The 22,840-nt window shown below is 41.1% G+C and overlaps 2 protein-coding genes across 3 annotated transcripts in view; both read right to left on the reverse strand.

Annotated features, from left to right (window-relative positions):
- Positions 1-4,014, reverse strand: part of fbxo18 (F-box DNA helicase 1) — a 30,904-nt gene extending 26,890 nt beyond the window's left edge. The window contains exons 1-7 of the mRNA XM_051954692.1: positions 3,363-4,014; positions 2,502-2,669; positions 1,734-2,344; positions 1,235-1,371; positions 902-1,049; positions 625-806; positions 464-538 (exon numbers count right to left, since the gene is read on the reverse strand). Of these exons, the coding sequence (XP_051810652.1) occupies positions 464-538; positions 625-806; positions 902-1,049; positions 1,235-1,371; positions 1,734-2,344; positions 2,502-2,669; positions 3,363-3,381 (1,340 nt within the window). The 5' untranslated portion in view covers positions 3,382-4,014. The remainder of the gene's footprint in view (positions 1-463; positions 539-624; positions 807-901; positions 1,050-1,234; positions 1,372-1,733; positions 2,345-2,501; positions 2,670-3,362) is intronic.
- A 798-nt stretch (positions 4,015-4,812) lies between these two features.
- nudt5 (nudix (nucleoside diphosphate linked moiety X)-type motif 5) lies at positions 4,813-19,689 on the reverse strand. 2 transcript variants are annotated; one of them, XM_051954607.1, is made up of 10 exons: positions 19,573-19,689; positions 19,189-19,251; positions 18,095-18,162; positions 17,956-18,011; positions 17,781-17,885; positions 16,401-16,496; positions 16,140-16,241; positions 6,110-6,118; positions 5,972-6,025; positions 4,813-5,877 (listed from the first exon to the last, which is right to left on the reverse strand). In XM_051954607.1, the coding sequence occupies exons 1-10, from the start codon at positions 19,603-19,605 to the stop codon at positions 5,768-5,770; spliced, it is 696 nt and encodes a 231-aa protein (XP_051810567.1). In that variant the 5' UTR covers positions 19,606-19,689; the 3' UTR covers positions 4,813-5,767. The 2 variants fall into 2 exon arrangements, with proteins under 2 accessions (XP_051810567.1, XP_051810564.1); XM_051954604.1 differs by lacking the exons at positions 4,813-5,877; positions 5,972-6,025; positions 6,110-6,118 and having other exon boundaries at positions 16,051-16,241; positions 19,515-19,683.
- Between the last annotated feature and the right edge of the window lie 3,151 nt (positions 19,690-22,840).

Below are 22,840 nucleotides of genomic sequence, written 5' to 3' on the forward strand. Positions count from 1 at the left end.
AATGCCATGGTCTTGACCAAAATGAGCAGCAGAAACCGGTTGTAAGACCTACAATTCAAAAACAGTTTTTGCTGGATTTGAACATTTTCCCAGCATTATTTAATGTTTTTGTAGCAACTGTGGCTTCGAATAGTAACAGAGTTTGCTACAGATCTGATGGTGATGGCTAAAAACAGGTAGAACATGCAGTTAGACGTGAAGAACGTCTTCCTGCTACAGTTCCAGTCACATAAAAAATAAACCGACCAATGTTACCATCTCTGGACAAAAAAACAGAAGAGAAAATGCAACTGAACCAACTAAATGTTTCTAAGACCTTTAAAAGCTAACATACACTGTATGACAAACAGACCTTGAGCTCCTTCACCATACAGAACCTTTAATGGGTCCTTCACTATGAATAAATTAGAAATAACAGAACACAGTAGCACTTACTTCTCAGTGAAGTTGATTTTAAACTCACCTGCTGTGACCAGAGTTGACAAAAAAGGGACCGTTCTCCATCAGGTGGAGCACATAGTAGATGTTGTAATGCAACCTAAGGGGGCAGAAAAAAGCTGACAATCACAACCAGGCTGAGAAGAGTGCCGTGTTACTATGAATGCCGACTGTTGTGGGTCGTACCTGTTACTAATCCTGATGTCGCTCCTCTCTAAAGCGAGCAACATCATGGCCATGTGGCTGAGGTACTCTGTGATGGCTATGTGAGACATGCTGCCAGTGAGCAGAGACACCAAGGCCTGCACATCACCAACACTCTCACTCAGGATCAGGATGATGGCCATGGCTGCGTACGGGTTAGGACCCTGCAGATCAGACATAAGTGATGTGAATCAAGTACAAACTGTGAACTCCTTATTTGCTCCAAAAGATTGCTAGAGATTTTTAATGAGAGTCACACCTCAATGCAGAGATTAAAGCACTTCTGAATATCAGGAATACATAATCTGATGGAGGCCTCAGCTTGAGGGAAAAGGCGATGTTTCTTCACACGCTCCAGAATGTCCACCGGATTCACACGCTCTCCAACCTTATGCTGAGCCATTAAACTAATCAAAACACAGACACACAAGATAATTAGAAGTCTGTTTAGTGTGTTTCACTAGTGGAAAATGTCATGCCCCCCTCAGTACTCCAGTCATGAAATATGTGTATATTTATTATTATATATATTATGTTTTTAGAAATTTTAACTATTTTCTTATTACACAAATGTAAAGAAACAGAGACTTACACAACAAGCTTCCGTATGCTGTTGTGTGACGATGCCTTATCTGTTACGCCACTGTTCTTCAGGATGGAATCGATCTCCAGCACCGTATCCGTCTTGTGCATCATGTAGCAGTAGTATTGTTTCTTGAATGGCACGAACTGAGCAAGAGAATGCATCCGCACAACGTTCACAACAGCTACATTAGTTTGACGAGCATTCCTTTGACTCTCAGTTTGACGTTTGCAGCTGGGACATGACCAACATATTACAAACGTTACAAAGTTCAATGAGTCAAAAGTCAAAGAGCAAAAAGCATGTCACAGGATAAGATATAAAGTTAAAGTACACAGCATTACTGTCATGTCACATTGTACACCAAGACACTGTTGAAATTCCTTTCTCACATAGTAAACACCTACCTTATCACACTCAGATCACAACCACTAGCTGACATCACAGCATCAGCATTAGCCCCTGCTGCTAATATATGTGACTGATGCAACTCTGTTCTTTGGCTAACCTTGGTGTCCTGGACGATGTTCCTCCAGCGATGGCAGACCTGGCAGACAGTGCGGTAAAGGTCCTGGGCAGGGATGAGGCACAGTATTTGTCTCAGCACCTCTTCTGGAAGGTCATCCATGCAGCCCTGAGGTTGCAGCAAGACGCTGTTGTTGCCCAAGAGCCCATAGTGAGCATCAGGGAGGGCCTCCACTTCCTCTTCCTCACATTGGTCAAATTCATCATCATCTCCAAACATCTCAGCTGTGATTCCCTCCAGGTAATTCTCCTCCTTTGGTTTAGGCTCTGACTCCATTGTACCAGCTAACAGGCTGTCATCATCAATCTCATCGTCGTCTTCCTCAGGCTCCGGCATCACGATGGCAGCTAACAGACTGTCATCATCAATCTCTTCCTCCATCTTCACCATAGGCTCTGGTGCCAATGGGAAAGCTAAAAGGCTGACATCGTCGTCATCCTCCTCTCCTTCTTTCAGTACTTTTGGCTCCTCTTTGGAAGATGTGGAGGTGCAGGGCAGGGAGGATTTGCGTGGGCTTGAACTGACTACTCCTGTCACAGAGAAGAAGTCGCTGATGCCCTTCTGTTTCCCAGTAGGACTTCCTGAGGCAGGTGCTGAAAGGTTGAGAAAGAAAGATTCAGCTTTACATAAATTTTTGACTTTCTGTCAGCAGCAAAAAATGGACAAAACAAAATAACACACTTTCTTGCATAGACATCCTACTGTCTGTAACCTGTGCTACATTTGTAGAAGAAGGTTAGAGAATATTACCCCATTTCCTGCGCTTGGAGGGTGTTCGGGGGTACAGCCCATGATTAGGGTCGTGGTTTCCCCTTCCCTGGTTAGATGTGTGGGGTCGGGTGAGGACGTCTGTGCTTCGTGAACTTTGTCCCAGTTCATCACACTCTTCTGCATTCAGGTGCCTCCTCTTGACCTTCCCTATCAGACAAACACATTTGTCACGCAAGTACAGTGCAACTGCCCATGTTGGGAATGTCTTTATGTGGTGCAAGCTTCTTTTTTAAAAAAGTTATTACTCAATCTACAAGTGACTCTTTCTTTCTGCTGTGTGAGTTAAATAAACCAGTCTAAGTGTTGCTGGGTGACATTTGCCTCCAATGATCTTAAAAAGTGTCAAATCTAGAAACTTCTAATGTAACAACTCTGAACATGTTCGGTAGTGCCAAAGGCTTTAGAATGATGATAGATAGCCCGAAATGCAAACATTTAAGATATTGCATTTAGTTAAGTTCTTGTCTCAACTATAGGAATGCAGGCAATGATCCTTTTTTATTGTGCATTACTCTGTTTTAGCAATTAATTGACATGTGTTGTCCTATAAAAAGGTGAAAATGTCCACCAGTGTTTTCCACAGCACAAAATGGCGTCCATAAATATCCTGTTGTCTCCTCAACTCAAAGATTTTCAGTTTACCGTCACAAAGAGTCAAACTAGAAAAAAAAATTACCTTTTAAAAGATTTTTGTCAGACTGTTCGTAGGAAAGGCTTTGGGATGATGACATGACCAGAACTATGAAGAATAGCACCGATATAAAACAAGCTATGCAGCTATTTCACGTGTGAGTAGAGCAGTTGCATTTAGTTTATCTATCGTCTCAACTTTTAACTTACCTTTAACAGCGACTTCCATCTTCGAGTCCAGCGAATTCGTCCTTCACCAACACAGACACACAGCCAAACGTGAAGAATTCAGCATTTTGTTTGTTGTTGAGGCAAACTTAACAGTTAACTACACACTAAATCATTCACCGAACTATTAGCGTAAAGTAAAACCGTTAGCATCAGAGTTAGCACAACGACAGCAGCTGGTCGATTAACTACCTCTCTCTACAGTCTGCCAACAAGGTCCTTTCAAAAATCACTAAAATATATCGGAACCGTTCGTATAAACGGGATTTTTTTTTTTACTTTAATAACACATTTGCGTCGTTTTGGGGAAAAAGAGCTGCATGTTTTCTTCCGAGTTGCATTCAAAGTTTGTGTTGGTGAAGCTGCGTCCTGATTGGCTGGATTCGTCTTCTACGACTTCAGGTTTGGTGCATTACCGCCACCGCCTGGTATGGAGTGAAAATAAAAAAATTACATCTCCATCAAAACTCATCACATAATAACCTATAAATAACGACAACTCCAAAACCTGAAATTTCTTAAGAAAATTTTCTTAAGAAATCTCAGTTGATCATTTACACATTACAACTTACAGATCACAGAGTATCAACGGAGGAACAAAACATTCGCCCACATGTATCTGGAACTGAACAATGTATTTTCCTTCCTGATCAAAACAAAAAAAAAAAAGACGAAAACTAAAAGAACAACACTAGATATGACAAAAAATAAGACACATATTGAAAAATCAGGCAAAATTTGCCGGATTTTGGTTGATATTTTTGTGAATTTTCTTAAGAAAATATTAGAAGTTTTACTGATATACATGTAATCACTTTAGATATTTTTAGGATTTTTTTGGAAGATTTTTACTCATTTTTTGAAAATATTTACAATAATTTTCTTGCCATTTTTTTAAAAATAAAACTTTTAAGGGAAACTTTTAGGGAATTATTGGAATTTTCTTCCTGAAGTTTTTGCAAATTTTCAGAAATTTGGGGATTTTTTTGCTGATTTTTTGGGGGGATTTTTTTTTCAGACAATCAATATTTTTTGGTGCCCGTAAATGAAGACAACAGGAGGGTTAATACATGTCAAACTAGGAGGTTACATGAAAGCAAAAATCTATTTTTGAGTGAAAAACTGCTTTTTTTAGCATGTCTGGCTTATTTTAAGACACCTAAACTTGACAATCCTGGTAAAAAAAAAATATATAAAGCCTCAAATAAGTTTTCCCAGCTAATTTTAAGATCTCAATATTCTAAATATATCTTACTTGAAGAAATGTTAAAGACATTTTTCACTTGTTCTACTGGCAGATTTTTTCACTTATTTGAAGGTAAAAGTTCCTTGAAATAAGTTTTTTTCTTGTTTTGAGAGGGGCATTTTTTCCAGTGTTCCTGCCTCCTGTCATTCCCTCACAAATATTGTCAGTCAGAAGCACACATTCCAGTATGAGCAGAAATAGTATCACATTTATTCATTGGTCAGTAATTTCTTGGGTAAGCACACAATCAATGTTCAAGGCACAGCAGTAACTGTGTTTACTCAGCAGAGCACCTTCACTGAGCGTTACAGTGGAATTAAAAGAGACAAATCCTCTCGTATTGTTAAGACTGTTAATACAACAAACTGTTATGTAACCGACGTCACAAGTTCAGGGTTATTTTGTTACTCGTGGCTAGTTGCCAAAGTCAGTAAGCGCATTCCTCCATTTCCCAGAATGCCTTTAGACAAAATCCAGAGGAGAAATGAGAGCCTGAATGATTGAGCTTTGGGTTTGGGTGGAGAAAGAAACAGCATGAAATGACTAGCAGGCAGTTTGTACCAGATAAGAAGGTTAAAGTTAGCAGATGTTAGGAATGTTTTACAATCGCTAAATAAAAATGACAACAAACTGCATTTTGTCAAACTATTCAGAATCTCATAAAAAACTCAAAATGACTATTGGTCACTCTAGGAAGGTCAGACTAAAGCCTGAAACATATTCTGTGTTACAAGTGCAAACAGCTGTCAATTGTCCACCAGAGTATGTTTCAGGCCCAGTAGCATCTCCATACTGGGAGCAGAGCATGGTACAGTACATGTGGCGTAAACAGGGCTCCTTCATAGGCTTCATTTTTAAATCCAACACTCTCTTAACACTTTGATTTCATTATTTGACTACAAGATATTCCTGTTCAGCATGTTTTTAATCACATAACTGTCTTGTGACTGCAATACTGCTCTATGAAAAGTGCATAGAAACAAATATTAAAATATGAGATGAGATTTAGTTCTAAAACCACAATTTCTTATTACAGTTTGAAAATCCTTATTTACTTTCCAATAGATGCCTAAATTGTTCTGTGTAGAAGCCCTGTGCAACATAAGACAGTGTTTCTTCCTCTGATCCTGAGCTGCTTCCTTCACTGCTTCAGGACAGGCAGCTCCCTCGGCTTAAAGAAGGCCTGAACCATCCCCATGGCGAAGATGTAAACTCTGGCGTCCACCACAATTTTCTCTTTCTTCAGCAGATCTGTGGGATGGAACGAGCCGAGTGTAAGTCTGGCCTATTTCTAGCAATGCTCGTATTGAAAGAACAGAATTCTGTGAAAAAGCTGAAGCCTCACCATCTATTTTTGCCTGGAATTCATCGAGTGGTAAAAGAATGACTTCTACGAACTCTGGAAAGAGAAGATAGAAGTCTGTGTTTATGATCAGCATTATGACTGAAGATTATTTCTGTAAATGTACGAGACACAACTCACCTCCTTCACCTGTGGAAGAATAAAAGAGAACATGATTAATCTTTTGGTTATGTGACACGTTTAACAAATTAATCTAATTAATTAAAGGCGCTTTAATTAATTAATCGCAATCCCATTTTTGTGAAATACCAATATTTGACACAATAAGTAATTATTTTCAATTCAAATAAATTTTGATTGACAGTTCAATCAATGAATAGACATCTATGTGTTTATAATTTGAAATTTATAAAATTAATACAATTTTAAAATGGGACATCTAAAGAACAAAGAGATTTTGATTATTTTAAGCCTGGATTTAGTTTGGTTTTCCCATTCATTGATTTAACAACGTCACAGAGCAGCTGATTGTTGAGCTTTGATTATAAAAAAGTTATCAGTTCATCATTTTATCCTTTTACACATTTGCTCTGGCCAAAAATGCATTTCAGTAGAGGGATCTTTGGCCCGTAGGCTGCACAGCTGCTCAGTCGTTAGTGCTGCCACCTTGCAGCTAGAAGACTGATGGTTCGCATCCTGTCTTGGGATCTTTCTGCATGGAGTTTGCATGTTCTCCATGTGCATGTGTGGGTTTTCTCCGAGTTCTCGGACTTCTTCCCACAGTACAAAAACATGCTGAGGATAATTGGTGACTCTAAATTGTCTGTAGGTGTGAATGTAAACTCTTCAGTATGTTGGAATTCTGATTCCAAGATGGTGCCACGGACGGCCGCCAAACAGACCAACTCCTTTAAAGGTGCACTTTGCTTTTCTGGAGAAAGATTGTAGATATTTAGCTAGTTAACATATTTAGATAGTTAGGATGTGCTCAGTCTGATTCACCGGGTGTAGACTATTCCTTTTGTCTTGTCTTGTGCGATAGTTTTATTTTTTGCCATGCAAACAGGAGGTCTTTCACCAGAGATGAACATCAGGGCTACAACCCCAACGGATCTAATTCCCACATTCATGGCATCATCTGCGGATTTATGGGATATTCTGGTCAGAGGTGCGCTCACCCTTGCCAACACCACTATCTGCTGGAGACGCCGGAGGAGAGGGAAGTGAGCTTGGAGTGCTGGTGCGTTCTCGCACACGCGGACATCGTACTCCACTGCCGGGAATTTTTCTCTCCAACGTGCGCTCTCTGGGCAATAAAATGGACGAACTTCAATTACGGTTGGGTAAAAATAGAGGACTCTCATCCTCATCTGCCCTCTGCTTCACGGAGACCTGGCTGTGTGGGAACACACCGGACTCTGCGCTACAGCTGGAGGGGTTCCACCCTATCAGAGCGGACCGACAAGCGGACCTCTCTGGCAAGAGAAAGGTATTTGCTTTTAGATCAACTGTCGTCGGAGTAACGATGTGACTGTGATCCAGAAGCACTGTTGAGTAGTGATGGGACAAATGAACCGAGGCATCGAGGCGTGTTTCGAGTAAAAGTGCGCGTGTCAGATGAAGCTTCGCTTCGAGGCTTGGGTCGCTTCTGAAAAAGTCACGTGACCGATGACAAACGAGGCCTCGGTTTGTGCAGATCACGTGATTGGTTCGTTCAACGTATTGCTGTCCCATAAAAACGTTTCGAATCTCGAGCCACACTGTGGGTGTTGTTGGCGTTTGTGCAGAGAGGAGTGAGAGCAAGTTGTAGTTAGTATTATTCAGTAAGTATTATTAGTTAGTATTATTCGGTGTGAAATAGCAGTAGCTGGAGGAGTAGGAGAAGTGTTGGAAGAGCAGCAGTTTAGATTATTTCCCAACTGCAGTGCTTTGATGTGAGATATATTTTTTTTCTTTTACATTGGTTTATGGGTTGTGTAAAATTATGGGTGTTTGTGTGTGTCAGTTTTACCATTTGTAAATGTCACTCCTGTATTTGGTGTCTGCACCTTCTGTCACCTTCTTCAGTCACATGGGAACTAGACACTACTTTGACGTGTATGTAAAGAAGCCACTGGGAGCCACAGTTCTACAGCAGGGCCTGCAAAGCATGTGTTAGTTTCTGTGTTACCTATTCTGAAAGACAACATGTGTAAGTGAAATATGTACAAAAGTTTTATTTATTATTAATAAAATGAGCTGTAAACTATACACTGGTGTTGGGTAATGATTAATTCATGTGATGGTGCATATATATATAATATATATATATATATATATATATATATTGTGGTGACAGTGATTTTACAAGAAAACACTGTAAGAACATTCAAATTCCTGCCAGTTCCATGTTTGTTGGTTGTATCACAAATACTCTCTCACAGACGGAGCAAGGAAGAAAGAGGAAGTCCTCACCCGTGTGGGAGTATTTTGAGTTGACTACTCATAATAAGGTTTTCATGTGGGAAAACTCATAATATATTGGATACCTGCCATATATTGAACTATCAGTCCTAATATGTATGATTTTATTAAAGGTGAGGTGTTCCAAGGAGCTGGAGAAATATTGTCCAAAAAACAGAAACCACCTAAATCCCAGCTCTGTGGAAAAATTCTCATATTTTTGAATAATATCAAATAAAATGCTGTCCCTACTTTAGTTTTGCAATGATACCACAAGCACAGTCACAAAACAAAAAGAAGCACAAGCACATTTTATTTATGTCACCCTTATTACAATTAAAAGCATTTAAACACTTTACAGAAAACCAGAACCTGACCTCAATCAAGCAGTCAAACTACAGATCTCAAATCTCTCCCCATTTGTTTCCACTTTCCTCTCTATCTCTGCTGTCAGGAAAAACAGACACTATATTAAGTATATTATATGTTTATTGGCATTATCATTTAAACACAATTCAAAGCTTCACATAGCAAAGCCAGTGTGTCATTTAGGCACTCTGCCTGTTTTACTTTTATTTGTCCACTTGATGGCGCAGTAGAGCAAAAGAAGCACCATGAAGCACCATGAAGCTTCGACCCATGAGTGAACCAACTGGATGGAAAACCTCAGTGCTTCATGAAGCTTCATCTCGCCATCACTACTGTTGAGCCGACCTGGAATCCTTCATCATTAACTGCAAACCATTCTACTCGTACCGTGAGTTCGCTTCATTCATTCTGGTCGGCGTGTACATTCCACCAGCTGGCTGCGCGCTGGAGGCGCAGCGTGCTCTAGCACAGTGGTTCTCAACCCTGTTCCTCAGGCCCCCATGTCCTGCATGTTTTAGATGCTTCCCTGCTCCAACACACCTGACTCAAATGATCAGCTCGTCATCAGGCTTCTGCAGAGGCTTGATGACGAGCTGATCATTTGAATCAGGTGTGTTGGAGCAGGGAAGCATCTAAAACACGCAGGACATGGGGTCTTGAGGAACAGGGTTGAGAACCACTGCTCTAGCAGACCAGATTCAGTATGTGGAGCGAAAAAACCCGGACTCTCTGATTATCGTCTTGGTGACTTTAATCAGGGAAATCTCACTCACAAACTCCCCAGATATAAACAGTTTATTAAATGCCCCACCAGGGAGGAGAATACTTTGGATCACTGTTACACCACCGTTAAAAATGCCTATCACGCCGTCCCCCACGCGCCGCTGGGAGAATCTGACCACATCATGATCCATCGGATTCTTGCTTACAGGCAAAGGTTAAAACTCTGCAAACCTGTGGTAAGGACATCAAAACAGTGGGACCAGCGACGCTGTGGGGAAACTAAAGTCATGCTTGGACTCTACTGACTGGGAGGTTTCTAAGGGTGCTTTCACACATACGCCTTTTGGTCCGCTTAAAGTGGACTGGAGTCCGCAACACCAGCAAGTACGGTTCGTTTGGGCTGGTGTGAAAGTAGACCAGATGTTTTTGGTGCGGACTAAAGAACCGGGTGGTCTCGGTCCGCTTCTATGTGAACTCCAGTTCGGTTCGCTCCTGGTGAGAACACAAACCTGTCTCCATTCGGACCGACTTGATAGCGCAGCACACTTTTTGGTCTACGGGAGCTTCCGTAGCAACCTGCACAGGGAATTTTGGGATAACGATAACATCTTGCAATGCATCTTCTCCGTGCCAAAAACGACTGTGTAATGTTCTCGTACCGAATGCGAGCTTCATGCTGGAACAACAGCAGTATTTGTGCTTGCTGCATAAAGCAATGATACGAATATATAGCAACAAGAACGAACACGAGAGCATAGTTCATTGTTTACGAATAAACCTTCCAGGATTTTTCCCTCTTCACATGCTGCGCCAATCAGTGTTCACCTACGTCATCTAAAACACCTTATTTTTGTGAACAGCGCCGCCAAACGACTGGGGGGAGATATAACATTCATCGTAGTTGGTTCAACTGTGAAAACACTGGTGTGAATGCGAACCGAACCAGTTGAAATTAGCAACATTGTAACAACTTTTGGGTCCAAACGAACCACTCTAACGGACTAAAAGGTGTGAAAGCACCCGAAGACTTCCACCAACAGTCTGGACGAGTACACAGACGCGGTGACATCATACATCAGCTTCTGTGAGGACAGCTGTGTAACTTCACGCACTAGGGTGATCTACAACAACAAACCCTGGTTCACCGCAAAGCTCAGAACAGTCAGGCTGAAGAAGGAAAGGGCATTCAGAAGTGGGGACAGAGACAGCTTCAGGGCAGCTAAGCGCGAGTTTGACAAAGCAGTGAGAGCTGCTAAACAGCAGTACACAGAGACACTCCAACAACAGTTCTCTGCTCACAACTCCGCTTCTGTCTGGAAAGGCTGGCAAAAAATAACCAATTACAAGCCATTGTAATGTTTGTTCCCCCACTCCACCACTGTAGACCTGCACCAAGCAAACCAGTTGAACGAGTTCTACTGTCACTTTGAAAGGCAATGGTCAGCTGACGACCCCATCCCCCCACCTCACACCTCCAGCCAACCTCTTCAAAGGCCAGCTGACGACTCCATCCCCCCCACTTCACACCGGCCCCATACCCCACACCCCAACTCCAGCCTCTCAACTGTTTCAAGACCTCTACCATCATCCCTGTCCCAAAGAAGCCAAGATCCACTGGACTTAATGATTACAGACCTGTCGCTCTGACCTCTGTGGTGATGAAGTCTTTTGAGCGTCTTGTGCTTCCTCACCTAAAAGCCATCACAGACCCTCTTCTAGACCCCCTGCAGTTTGCCTACAGAGCCAACAGGTCTGTAGACGACGCCATCAACCTGGCTCTCCACTTCATTATGCAGCACCTGGACTCAGCAGAAACCTACGCCAGGATCCTGTTTGTAGATTTCAGTTCTGCTTTTAACATGGTCATCCCTGCCCTGCTCCAGGACAAGCTCCTCCAGTTGAGTGTGTCTGCCTCCACCTGCAGATGGATCACAGAATTTCTGTCTGACAGGAAGCAGCATGTGAAGCTGGGGAAGCAAGTCTCCGAGACCAGGACCATAAGCACTGGCTCCCCCCAAGGCTGTGTTCTTTCCCCACTGCTGTTCTCCCTCTACACCAACAGCTGCACCTCCAGGCACCAGTCCGTCAAACTCCTGAAGTTTGCAGATGACACCACCCTCATCGGACTCATCTCTGATGGGGATGAGTCTGCTTACAGACTGGAGGTAGACAACTTGGTGACCTGGTGCAGCAGGAACAACCTGGAGCTCAACGCCCAGAAGACAGTGGAGATGGTGGTGGACTTCAGGAGGAACACAGCCCTCCCTGCTCCCATCAAGCTCTCTGACTCCACAGTGCTCACCATGGAGTCTGTCCTCTTTTTGGGATCCATCATCTCCCAGGACCTGAAGTGGGAGATGAACATCACCTCCATAACCAAAAAGGCACAGCAGAGGATGTACTTCCTGAAGCAGCTGAAGAAGTTCAACCCGCCAAAGACTATGATGGTGCACTTCTACACGGCCATCACAGAGTCCATCCTCTCCTCCTCCATCACCGTCTGGTACCCTGCAGCCACCGCTCGGGACAAGAGCAGGCTGCAGCGCATCATCCGCTCTGCTGAGAAGGTGATCGGATGTAACCTGCCATCCCTCCAGGATCTGTACACCTCTAGGAGTTTAAGGTGACCCCTCTCACCCTGGACACAAACTTTTTGAACCCCTCCCCTCAGGCAGGAGGCTGCAGGCCATCAGGACTAAAACCTCTCGCCACAATAACAGCTTCTTCCCCTCTGCTGCATTGCTGATAAACACTGTCCGTGCCACTGCAAATCAGCTCTGTTGACTATATTAATTACTACTGCCCAGTAACTGCACATACCGTGTCTATTTTTAATAGGGGTGGGCCAATATGAACTTTTTTCACAAAATCTCTAGAAGACATGTGGTTTCATAGGCGAAATGGTCCACCGATTCAAAATATGGCTGGTGTTTTGGCCTAGATATTGTATTTCGGTCGGTTCTTTGGCCATATTTGAAATTACGTGACTAAATTCGCATATAAACTGTTTTCTTGAAATAACACAAAAACTAGATGAGTTAGACCTATAGTTACTATAAAAGTTGAATATAAACCTGTACCTTCTGAACATTTTGAGCCTATTTGGAAGTCTCTAGTACCAGTGGTTCTCAAGATTTGATATACCATCTGCACCTGAGTGAGAGATGTTCTCAATATATCCAGTGGTCATGGTGCGCCTCTCTGTGGATGGGCCAGTTATTGTGATGTGGTCACTCTTCACATCAAACATCTTGTGGCCTGCAGCTTTGGTGGTATCATCCAGTCCTACAGTGACAACACTGTCCTCCTTCTGGCTAAGATGTCTAGCCACCATCTCCAGGTTGAGGTAGGAGGCATCCTCTATGTACCTGGAGATACACCTTCTACTAGGCATGACATAGCTGAGATCAGTCTTCCTATCCATTCCACTTTCTCCTCCTAGATCACCATCATTCTCACCATCACTGTCTGTTCTCTCAACAGTCTCTGGCTCACTGTTCTCTGCATCCAGTGACCACTTTTGGCTGAACACCGTATTGGCAAGTGACACAAATATCTTCTTCAGATCATCAGTTGTGACCTTGCACTGGGCCAAACATTGGACAAAGCATCTCATAAATGATTCATTGAATGTCTTTCTCCCAGTTCTGATTGGAACCATGGGGAAATCAGAGGGAGTAGCTTCTGAGCTAGTAACAGTGGCTGAGGCCTTTGATCTGGTTGAGACTTGTTTGCTGGACATGCCCACAACTACTGATGGAGTATACTCGGGATCATCTGTTGCAATCTTCATGGATGTATCTCTGATGGCTTCAGTGTAGCATGCTCTTTTTCGGACCATGTCCTCCTGCCTTTCACCTTCCACTTTTTCTCTGTGCCTGGACAAACTTTCTTCTCTCTCGTTTCCTTTTGTGTTGCTTGGACCAATTCTTTGGTACCGTTTGTGAACAAGTGGCAGTGTACGTGCCATAACAATTGTCCTCATAGAAAGCGATGTCTTCAACTGTCATCACAATATCATGCTCGACTTCTAGATGCTTCTGATGGACATCTCTCTTTCCTCTGATGTCATAGGCTTGCTTGGTCATGCTCTCGTTGAATTCCTGAGCCTTGATTAGCCATTCCTGGGATTTTCCTTTCTTTTCAGTGTTTTCCACTTTCCTAAGCTTTCTGAATTTCTCGTAGTCATCACGTATTTTCTTCGCTACACACTTCTCAACTAGTGGATAAACATTTTTACTTATCCAGTCTTTCACAACTTCAGAGACTACAATTCTGCTTGCTTCCTCTTTGCTGACAGTTTTTTTTGCCTTTCTCTGGAGCTCCACAGAGTGCCAGCATTCGGCCCAGAATATATTGTCCAGTTGGTAACTTGGCTTTTGGCACACACTCATCTTGGACACTATACACGCAGTCCAGTAGACTTTTCTTGGGGTCAGAACTTCTAGTTTTCAACATTGTTGACATGATTCTGCAAAGAAAGCATACAACTAAGCATCTAAACTACAAGCAACTATACCTAAAATAAATGCGATTGCAAACCCTACATCCGTGTTTCATATCTGAAATGGTCAAAACAGAAAAGGTGAACAGTTATAAACATTAAACACACTATATACATTCATTAGGCACTGTTGTGTTGTGTCTGGAGTCATTTTATTGAGTAGATATGCCTGCAGTGTCTGTTATTTGTCAATCTAAGCACCAAAATCATAGGAAAATCTTGACTTTCCCTGAAAACTGGGGTTTGTGCTGCATTACCTTGACTAATATCATATGACCTTGACCTTCAACTCACTTTAAAATATCAAATGGATTCAGCACTCCAAAAAAAAACAAAAACCCAGTTGCCATTTTGAAAGCTGTATAATCAATTTTGAAGTCAAAACTAAATATATTGTTGGATCGCATAACGGACTCGGTATGCGAAAAGTGCCCTTTTTGACAATATCCCAAACAAATGAAAAGAACCAACCGAAATGCCAAACTGAGACAACTTTACTTGCTTGTTTCTGTATCAGGAGGGTATTTGGCCTATGAAACCACATGTCTTATGAGGGGGACCCAGATTAGCCCACCTCTATTTTTAACCATATTTCTTACATCTCTTTACTTAATATTTTATTTTATCTGTACTTGCACCAAGAGCACCAGAGAAAATTCCTTGTAAGTGTAAAAACCTACTTGGCAATAAAAACGATTCTGATTCCGATTCTGATTTTGATTAGCATACACGCTAACAGGTCAGCCTGTCCTTGAGCTAATGTTGCTATGCTAACAGGCTCACACTGACAATGGCAATATGTAATGTTTAGCAGTGTGTACCACATTCACTATTGTGGTTTAGCGAGATAGCATGCTAACACGTGAACATCGTAAACACTGCCAAACATTAACATGATAGAATGTGATTGATTGTCTCTATATGTAGCCCTGTGATAGACTGGTGACCTGTCCAAGTGTCTCCTGCCTTCACAGCTGGGATAGACTCCAGCCCCTCATGACCCTAATGAGGATTAAGAGGTGTGTAGATAATGGAAGGGTGGCTGGGTCTTTGACCACCAAACTAAACTGTTCATGCTTGAGTTCTGGTGAAACTTTTGGCAAATTTGAAGAAATTCCCACAAAGAGTTCTTGAAAGATCCCTGTCACGAGATCAGGATGGATGGAAAGACGTACAACTTGAAAACAAAATTTCTCCCATCCTGGCTGCCTGGCAGGCACAAAGGGATAAAAGCATTATCATTATAGCATTAGCTCCTAATGATTTTTTTAAATAAAATTCTACCAACTGATGAATTGTCTAATCATTTAAGCCTTAGTTGTGACCTGATGAAATCCCTATGAAAAATTTAGTTATTTCTATGGTTAAGCAGTGGTTAACACTGTTGCCACACAGCTGGAAATCCTTATCAGGCTGACCCCACATAGACAAACACAAACTGTGTCACGTACAAGATGGACCAGCAGAGACAAACGAAACCAGAGAACTGAGTGTAAAATCTCTCGGATATCAAGAGTTTCTCTGGTTGGAGTTAAATTACAGGATGACCTGAAAGTTCACAGTAAACCTAAGGTAATCAAGTATTTAATGATGTGAATGAAGGGTTAGCTCTGTCTGTCTGTCTGTCGGCAACATTACTCAAAAACAAGCTAACAGATTTGGATTAAATTTTCAGAGAAGCTCAGAAATGACACAAGGACCAGCTGATTAGATTTTGGCAGTGATGCAGCTTATAGTCTGGATCCATTGATGTGTTAAAGATTTCTGTATCATTGTGAGATAGCGGCACAATGTCACTGTAACCATGACAACAAGTGATTGTGATCCTACTACAAATCCACCAAGGAGGACCACAATTTTTTGAAAGATTTCATCTGTCAGAAATGATACGACAACTGAGGAGCCTTGGTGTAGTACTGCTCTCTCTGAGTGTTTTCTAGTTATTATTAGTTATTAGAGATACACATCCAGGTCAAATGCAATAAAGCATGCTTTGTCTTCTGTGAAAAAAGGCAGACTAACTGCACATGAGCTGAAGAGAAACTGATGACAGTGAACGCAACAGGGTCTCTGAAATCCCTCATACTGAATAAAGGAGTCAGAAAATGAACGAAAGAAGAAGTGAGCCTACAAATGAGTGGCGAGTGAAAGAATTAATAAATAAACTCTCACCCAGCTGCTGTGTTGGGTTGATATTCTCCATATCGTCTCCGTTGATGTTGACCAGGACGATCTGGTTGGTGCAGTTGGACAGACCAGGGTCCAGACAGGTCACTGCAATCACAGCAACAACCTCTATCACATGCATTGTTCTCTCTAGAGATAACAATGGGCCATAAACCCTCTTCTCACTAAACACCGCTCATCCTCGAACACACACGGAGATAAATACAGGTGGCTAATGCAATCAGGGCAGTGTGTGTGTGCCGATACCTGGAGTGACTGCCACTACCTCCCCCTTGTAGCCGGTTTCTTCCTTCAGCTCCCTCAGTGCTGCCACCTCCGCCGTCTCCCCTTCATCAATCAATCCTAAAAAGAGGATATGTACATTCAAGGTGTGCTTTAGGTAAACTATGAATCCGTCATCCATAAGTGAGACCAAAAATAACACAAAATGACAAAAACATGAAACAAACTGCAAAGTCAGACAAAAAAACAACAAAACAGGACAAAATATGACAAAAAATTAGACATAAACTGACAAAAATGAGACACAAACGGCAAAAGCAGAAACAAATAAAAAAAAATGAGACAAAAACACAAAACAGAGACAAAAATTTGACAAAAAGTTACAAAGCGACAAAAATGAGACAACACAAGTGAGACAAAAAAATGACGCAAAACGACAAAAACGAGACAAAAATGACAAAGAGAAACAAAATGACAAAAATATGAGACAAATGGCAAAAGTCAGACAAAAAACAACAAAACAAGACAAAATATTACAAAATCCAGACTCAAATGACAAAAGAACAATGAACAATCTAGTAGGTTATTTTAATGTATTATCAAAACAACTTGTCATGCCCTCGGAATTATTTTAACCCTCCTGTTTGTCCTCATTTATGGGCACCAACAAATATTGTTTCCTTGTCTGAAAAACATTGAAAAATTAAACAAAGCCAAGACCGAAAGATTTAGGAAATCTTTCTTGCCATCAGCTGTCAGGCTATTCAATTCAAAATTAAACAGATAAGAACCCTGACAACTGAATTTCCCTTCGGGGATGAATAAAGTAATTCTGAAAAAATCTCCCAATTTCCGAAAATTTGCAAAACCTTAAGGAGAAAATTCCAATAATTCCTTAAAAGTTTTATTTTTAAAAAATCTGTCAAATTTGCCAAGAAAATTCTTGTCAATATTTCAAAAATTGAGTCGAAATCTTTCCAAATAAAATCCTAAAAATATCTAAAGTGATTACATACATATCAGTAAAACTCCTGATATTTTCTTTAAGAACATTCACAATGTTCTTAAAGAAACATTTTTAACTTATCTTTTTTTCCCACCAAAAAATGTTCTAAGATTTCCCAAAAATGTTGAAACATGGACATCAGAAGTTTCAGTGGGAAAAATATATATATTTCTCCACATTTTCAAACTTTAAAATGGGTCAATTTTGATCTGCAGGACAACATGAGGGTTAATTTATAATTGTTCAAATTTACAAATTGCAGTAAATGTCCTCTCTGTAATTTTGACACTTTATGTCCCATGGGCCGGATTGGCCGCATGTTTGACACCCCTGATTTACATCCTCTTCCTTAAATCCTGCAGCAGAAACATGCCTCATGAGTTAAAAAACCTTCTGACCTGCAGGAAACTCCAGAGTGCAGCATCCCATAGGAGGACGAAACTGCTTGACCATCACCACGCAGTCTTTGTGGAGCGTCCGCTTCAGCAGAGCCACGACTCCCACAACCTGCAGGAAGACAGGGTTTACACCGACCGCTACATGCTCAACAGCGAGGAAAGAACAGCTGTGGCTCACCATCTGCTGCCGTGTTGGTCCGTCTGGTTGTTCTTTTCACTGTCTCCCAGGTTCTGGTGGACGGAAACAGGGACGTAATGAAGCAGTAAAAAGGTCGATTTTTTAAAGTAAAGATCAGTGAAAGACAGAAGAGTACCTGGTGCTTCCAGCAGGATCCACGTATGTCGTCTTCTCCAGCTTCACCCATTTCCCTGATGCGATGAGCTGGAACAGAAATAAAATGAAGTGCTCAGTAGTTTGACAAACTCTGGTAGATCAGTGAAATGAAGTCAAAGAAAACAGACAAAAAGAAAAGCATTCATATGGTACACTAAAGAGGAGTCAAAATAAATGCATTATTATGATGTTAGGAATCAAAATAAATAAAGTCTAAGGGCCAGTTTGAGTCCATTTCTGTGAGTAAAATCTGTAAAGTTGAGAATCAGAACATGTGCAGAACAGAGTGAGCTTCAAGTCCATCAGACCGATACATTCATCTAAGAAACTAGCTTGGACCATCCATGAAATGAAGGAAAATTGAAAATTGAAAGAACATAAAATTAGAAGAATTTTCAAGAAAATGTTCTTAAAGTTAGTTGATTTCTAACTATTACCCTCCAATCTTATTCTCTTATTCTTTATTTTTAAACTGCCTAGTTTCCTATATTTGATATGAATTGCTAATCTAGCTAATTTTTCATTTAAGTTATTATCGTTTTTACTATTTTATTTAATTGACCGCTCTGACTTGTCTCCTGTGTCTTGCTTGATTGTCTCTGTGCATGTTTTGACTGTCAAAGCACCTTATGAACACTGAAATAAAATGTAAAAGTTACTATTAATTCACAAAGCTGCAGTTTTTAACCATCAACTCCTGTGTTCTAATGCTGGTTATCATGTGATGGACCTTTTCATTTTTGTGCAATCTAACACAGCCCTACAGGAAGGCATATTTTATCAAGCATATCTTTTACAGTTAATGGCTAAACTCTGTGAATTTATCTACAACCACTGCAAACATGATATTTACCAGATATCAGCTTTTTTTTTCTTATCAACATTAAAAGCACTCAAGATCCAGACATGGATTAAAGCTAAATATAGATCTTATTCACAGGAGACCAACACTAACTGATAATAATGAACATTAGAAGCTACACAGACAGAAAACAATCACTGTGTTCATGTACTAATGACTTTATATGATGCATCTGTTACCAGCCTTAATACAACATGTACAGAAACACACACCTCTTCTTTCACAATGTGTGGAGTTGTGGTCACTTTGGGCTCCTCCGAGTTGCTCATTTTCACCTGGAAATGGAGGAAAGTCGAGTGAGAAATCTTTCAGTTGAATCTTAATTAGTGCTGCTCGTTAGCTGCTGCAAGTCAGACAACTAGAGGCAACTTCAGACCTGCTCCTCGTAGTCTCTCCAGTTAGCTTCTCTGCTGCTTTCCGTGTTAACTAAACGCCAGCTAGCTGTTTTACAATTGATAATGCTGCAAATAACTGCAGCTTGGTGTGTTTTAAACTTGAAATAAAGCGGAAAATGTGGGTAAAACTAAACTTAACTCACGTGAAGTCGCGGTCGTTTGTAACTCCGAATACAGAGACTAAAAACGAAGAGCGCTCACTTTGCTGAAACTTCCTGGTACGGCCAACTTCATAGAACTGTAGTCCTATGTATAGACATATATACGTAGACGCCTCATTAACTGCGGCTGCCCACTCGAGCGATGTGCCTGCAGCGCCGCCATCTTGGACGCGGGGCCAGCCGAGGCAGCGGTGCATAGACATCTATGGAGGAGAGAGGTACTGCTGAATCTAAAAGTGGAATTATTCGCCGAATTTGAACCGATTTGCCAAACTGTTTGATTTTTAGAAACGTCACACTTGTAGCTACTATACAAGGTGCTCGGATATTTTTTTACAATGCAGGTTTTGCCATACTGCTATTATTACTACTGTTAATAATAATAATTATTATTATTACTACTCTTTAATATTGATATCAATTATTACTAATTATTACTGCTATTGATTACAATTATTTTTATCATTATTATTACTGTTATTATTACTATTATATCACGTGTATAATCACGTTCTTTGGGAAAGCTTAAACATGTGAGAAAAGTAGCTAGAGATAAAGAATTGTCTACAACAAAAATAGTTCCATCATAAATCAGGGCTATTAGATCAATCAGATGCTGTATTCTACCCACCAATTACTGCAGTAAGTTGCTAGGAACGCTAGATTCATAACAATCGAATTTTAAACAAAAAAATGTCTCAGATTAGTTATTTCACCGGTAAGCAGCTGTGTAATACACAGAATCCTTGTGAGACCCGGGTTGCACAGGATGATGCACAGAGCTGGTTAGATCATGGGTAGTAGAAGCCAGACACGGAGCTGAGGGGTTCTGATCCGTCTTCTCGGCGTTTATTTCACTCTAGCTATGGACAACCTGCTAACAATATATTATTCCTTACATACATCTTACATGTGAAAAGTAATCCCACGAGCTCTTGTTTCCTTACAGCGCTCATTAGAGCATCCATAGGCTGAACAGAAAGTCCGGCATCTAAGTGTTGAGTGGCAAAACCAGCATTGTAAAAAAATATCCGAGCACTTTGTATAGTAGCTACACGTGTGACGTTTCTAAAATCAAACAGTTTGGCAATCGTTCAAAATTCGGCGAATAATTCCACTTTTAGATTCAGCAGTACCTCTCTCCTCCATAGACTTCTATGCACCGCTGCCTCGGCTGGCCCCGGTCCAAGATGGCGGCGCTGTAAGCACGTCTCTCGACAGCCTATGAGGCGTCTACCTATATATGTCTATGGTCCTATGTCCCATAGATATATACAAACGCTAGATGTCTCGAGACGGAGTCGGCGGCGTCGTCACTTGGCGGCCATCTTAGGACAGGGGACTGCTCTGGCGCACTGTACTGTAGTCAATGGTAAGGTGGATGATTTCCTCACTTTAACACTCATAGCTCGCTCAATTCTTGATTGATTTACAAACGGTTTAGTTTATTACAAACCTTATTAACGTGGCTATGATTCAGGCTCAATTCCGAAATCGCAGCTTTTCGTTTTGAAAAATGCGGCATAGTTGTGTGTCTTTTCTGCCTGGCTACTCACATTGAAGATGGTGTTACTCACAATCTGATTTTCAATTATTAGTTTTCCTGAGACCAACGTTTTTTTGAGAACCTAATCTTTAGGCGAAATTACATTCTTTGTGGTTGTTGGTTGTATTTATTTGCTTGTTAAGAGACTTTGATTGAGACCTTAGACTTATTGTTTGTATACATCTATGCCTGGATTAGTTAGCCTGCAGCCGAAATGCATTGTGGGTAATGTAGGCACCGGGTTCATGAAAAGAAAAGACATCATCTCTTTTTGTTGTGCATTGATTTTGGTTGAGCTTTGTTTTTATCTGTGCATTAGAAAGCTGATAGTAATAAAAAAAAAAGTGCAATGTTAAATATTAAAATTACATTTACATCCATTTATGCTGAAAAAAGCTGATATCTGTGTTCATTATTATATGAATTCAATGGTTTTAATTATTCTTATGGAAGCAGTAAAACAAGTACATCTCTGACGTTTATAACAAACCAAGCTGTTCTAAAATCGGTTGAAAATTGAGCAATTTACAGTGATTTTAAAATCCATGCTCCATTGACTTTAATGTTATGAGTGATCGAGCAGCCCTGTCCCAAGATGGCCGCCATGTGGCGACGTCGCTCCCCATAGGCTGACAGTGCTCATGAGCCATCTAGTGTTTGTATATATCTATGCTATGTCCTATCACAAGGAGGTCCTTCATCTTCATCTTCTCTTCTTCTTGTGAATTTCCGGCAGGCTGGATGCCTTTGCAGCACATTGCTGCCTCTCACAGGTCAGGGTGAGAACGCAGAATTCATACCAATCCTATCTCCAAAGATGTAATCCTGTAGAATTTACAAAATGAAGGACTGCGTTCATCGTCCTCGCTTGGTTCTCTCTGGGGTTAAGAAGACTCCTCATAGTAATTAATTCCTTTTCCTCGTGTGACAACTTGGCATATAACTGTGATCTTTGTTCCTCAAACAAGCTGCACTCCATGAGCAGATGTTTCACAGTTTGCTGCTTCCTGCAGGCTCCACATAATCCATCCTTATGTTTGCCCATTTTGGCTAAATCCCATGCCAGTCCACAGTGTCCAAGTCTTAGTCTAGTCATTAACACAGAGTCTTTTTGCTCATGTCCAAGACAGCAGGTCTGGCCTTTACACTGTTTTGTATTGAGAAGTAATGCCACCCTTTTTCCTCATTCTCCCACTGCTTCTGCCACTGAGCTGTAACGTCCTCCCTGATGATGGAGCGGCATTCAGGTATCCCGATGCCCACAGCCAATTCCACCTCCCTCCTTAATGCCCTTTTAGCTGCCATATCTGCCATCTCATTACCCTATATGGGCGGGCACCCACAGAAACCCTACCATGCCTCCGGCCTGCTCAATTCTATATAACAGAGTGAGGAGCTCCACCACCAAGTCTGGTCAGGCCCCTGGGTTGTTATCCCTCAAAGTCATTAGGACTGAAGCTGAGTCTGAGCATACACACGTGGACAAAATTGTTGGTACCCCTCAGTTAAAGAAGGAAAAACCCACAATTCTCACTGAAATCACTTGAAACTCACAAAAGTAACAATAAATAAAAATTTATTGAAATTAAATAATCAAAAACAGCCATTACTTTTGAATTGTTGATTAACGTAATTATTTAAAAAAACAAACTAATGAAACAGGCCTGGACAAAATGATGGTACCTCTATAAAAGATTGAAAACTATTTGACCAGAGTGACATGATTAACTCAGGTGTGTCATTTAATTGACATCACAGGTGT

The sequence above is a fragment of the Acanthochromis polyacanthus genome, chromosome 1, assembly GCF_021347895.1.
Source record: "Acanthochromis polyacanthus isolate Apoly-LR-REF ecotype Palm Island chromosome 1, KAUST_Apoly_ChrSc, whole genome shotgun sequence".
NCBI classification, from domain to species: domain Eukaryota; kingdom Metazoa; phylum Chordata; class Actinopteri; family Pomacentridae; genus Acanthochromis; species Acanthochromis polyacanthus.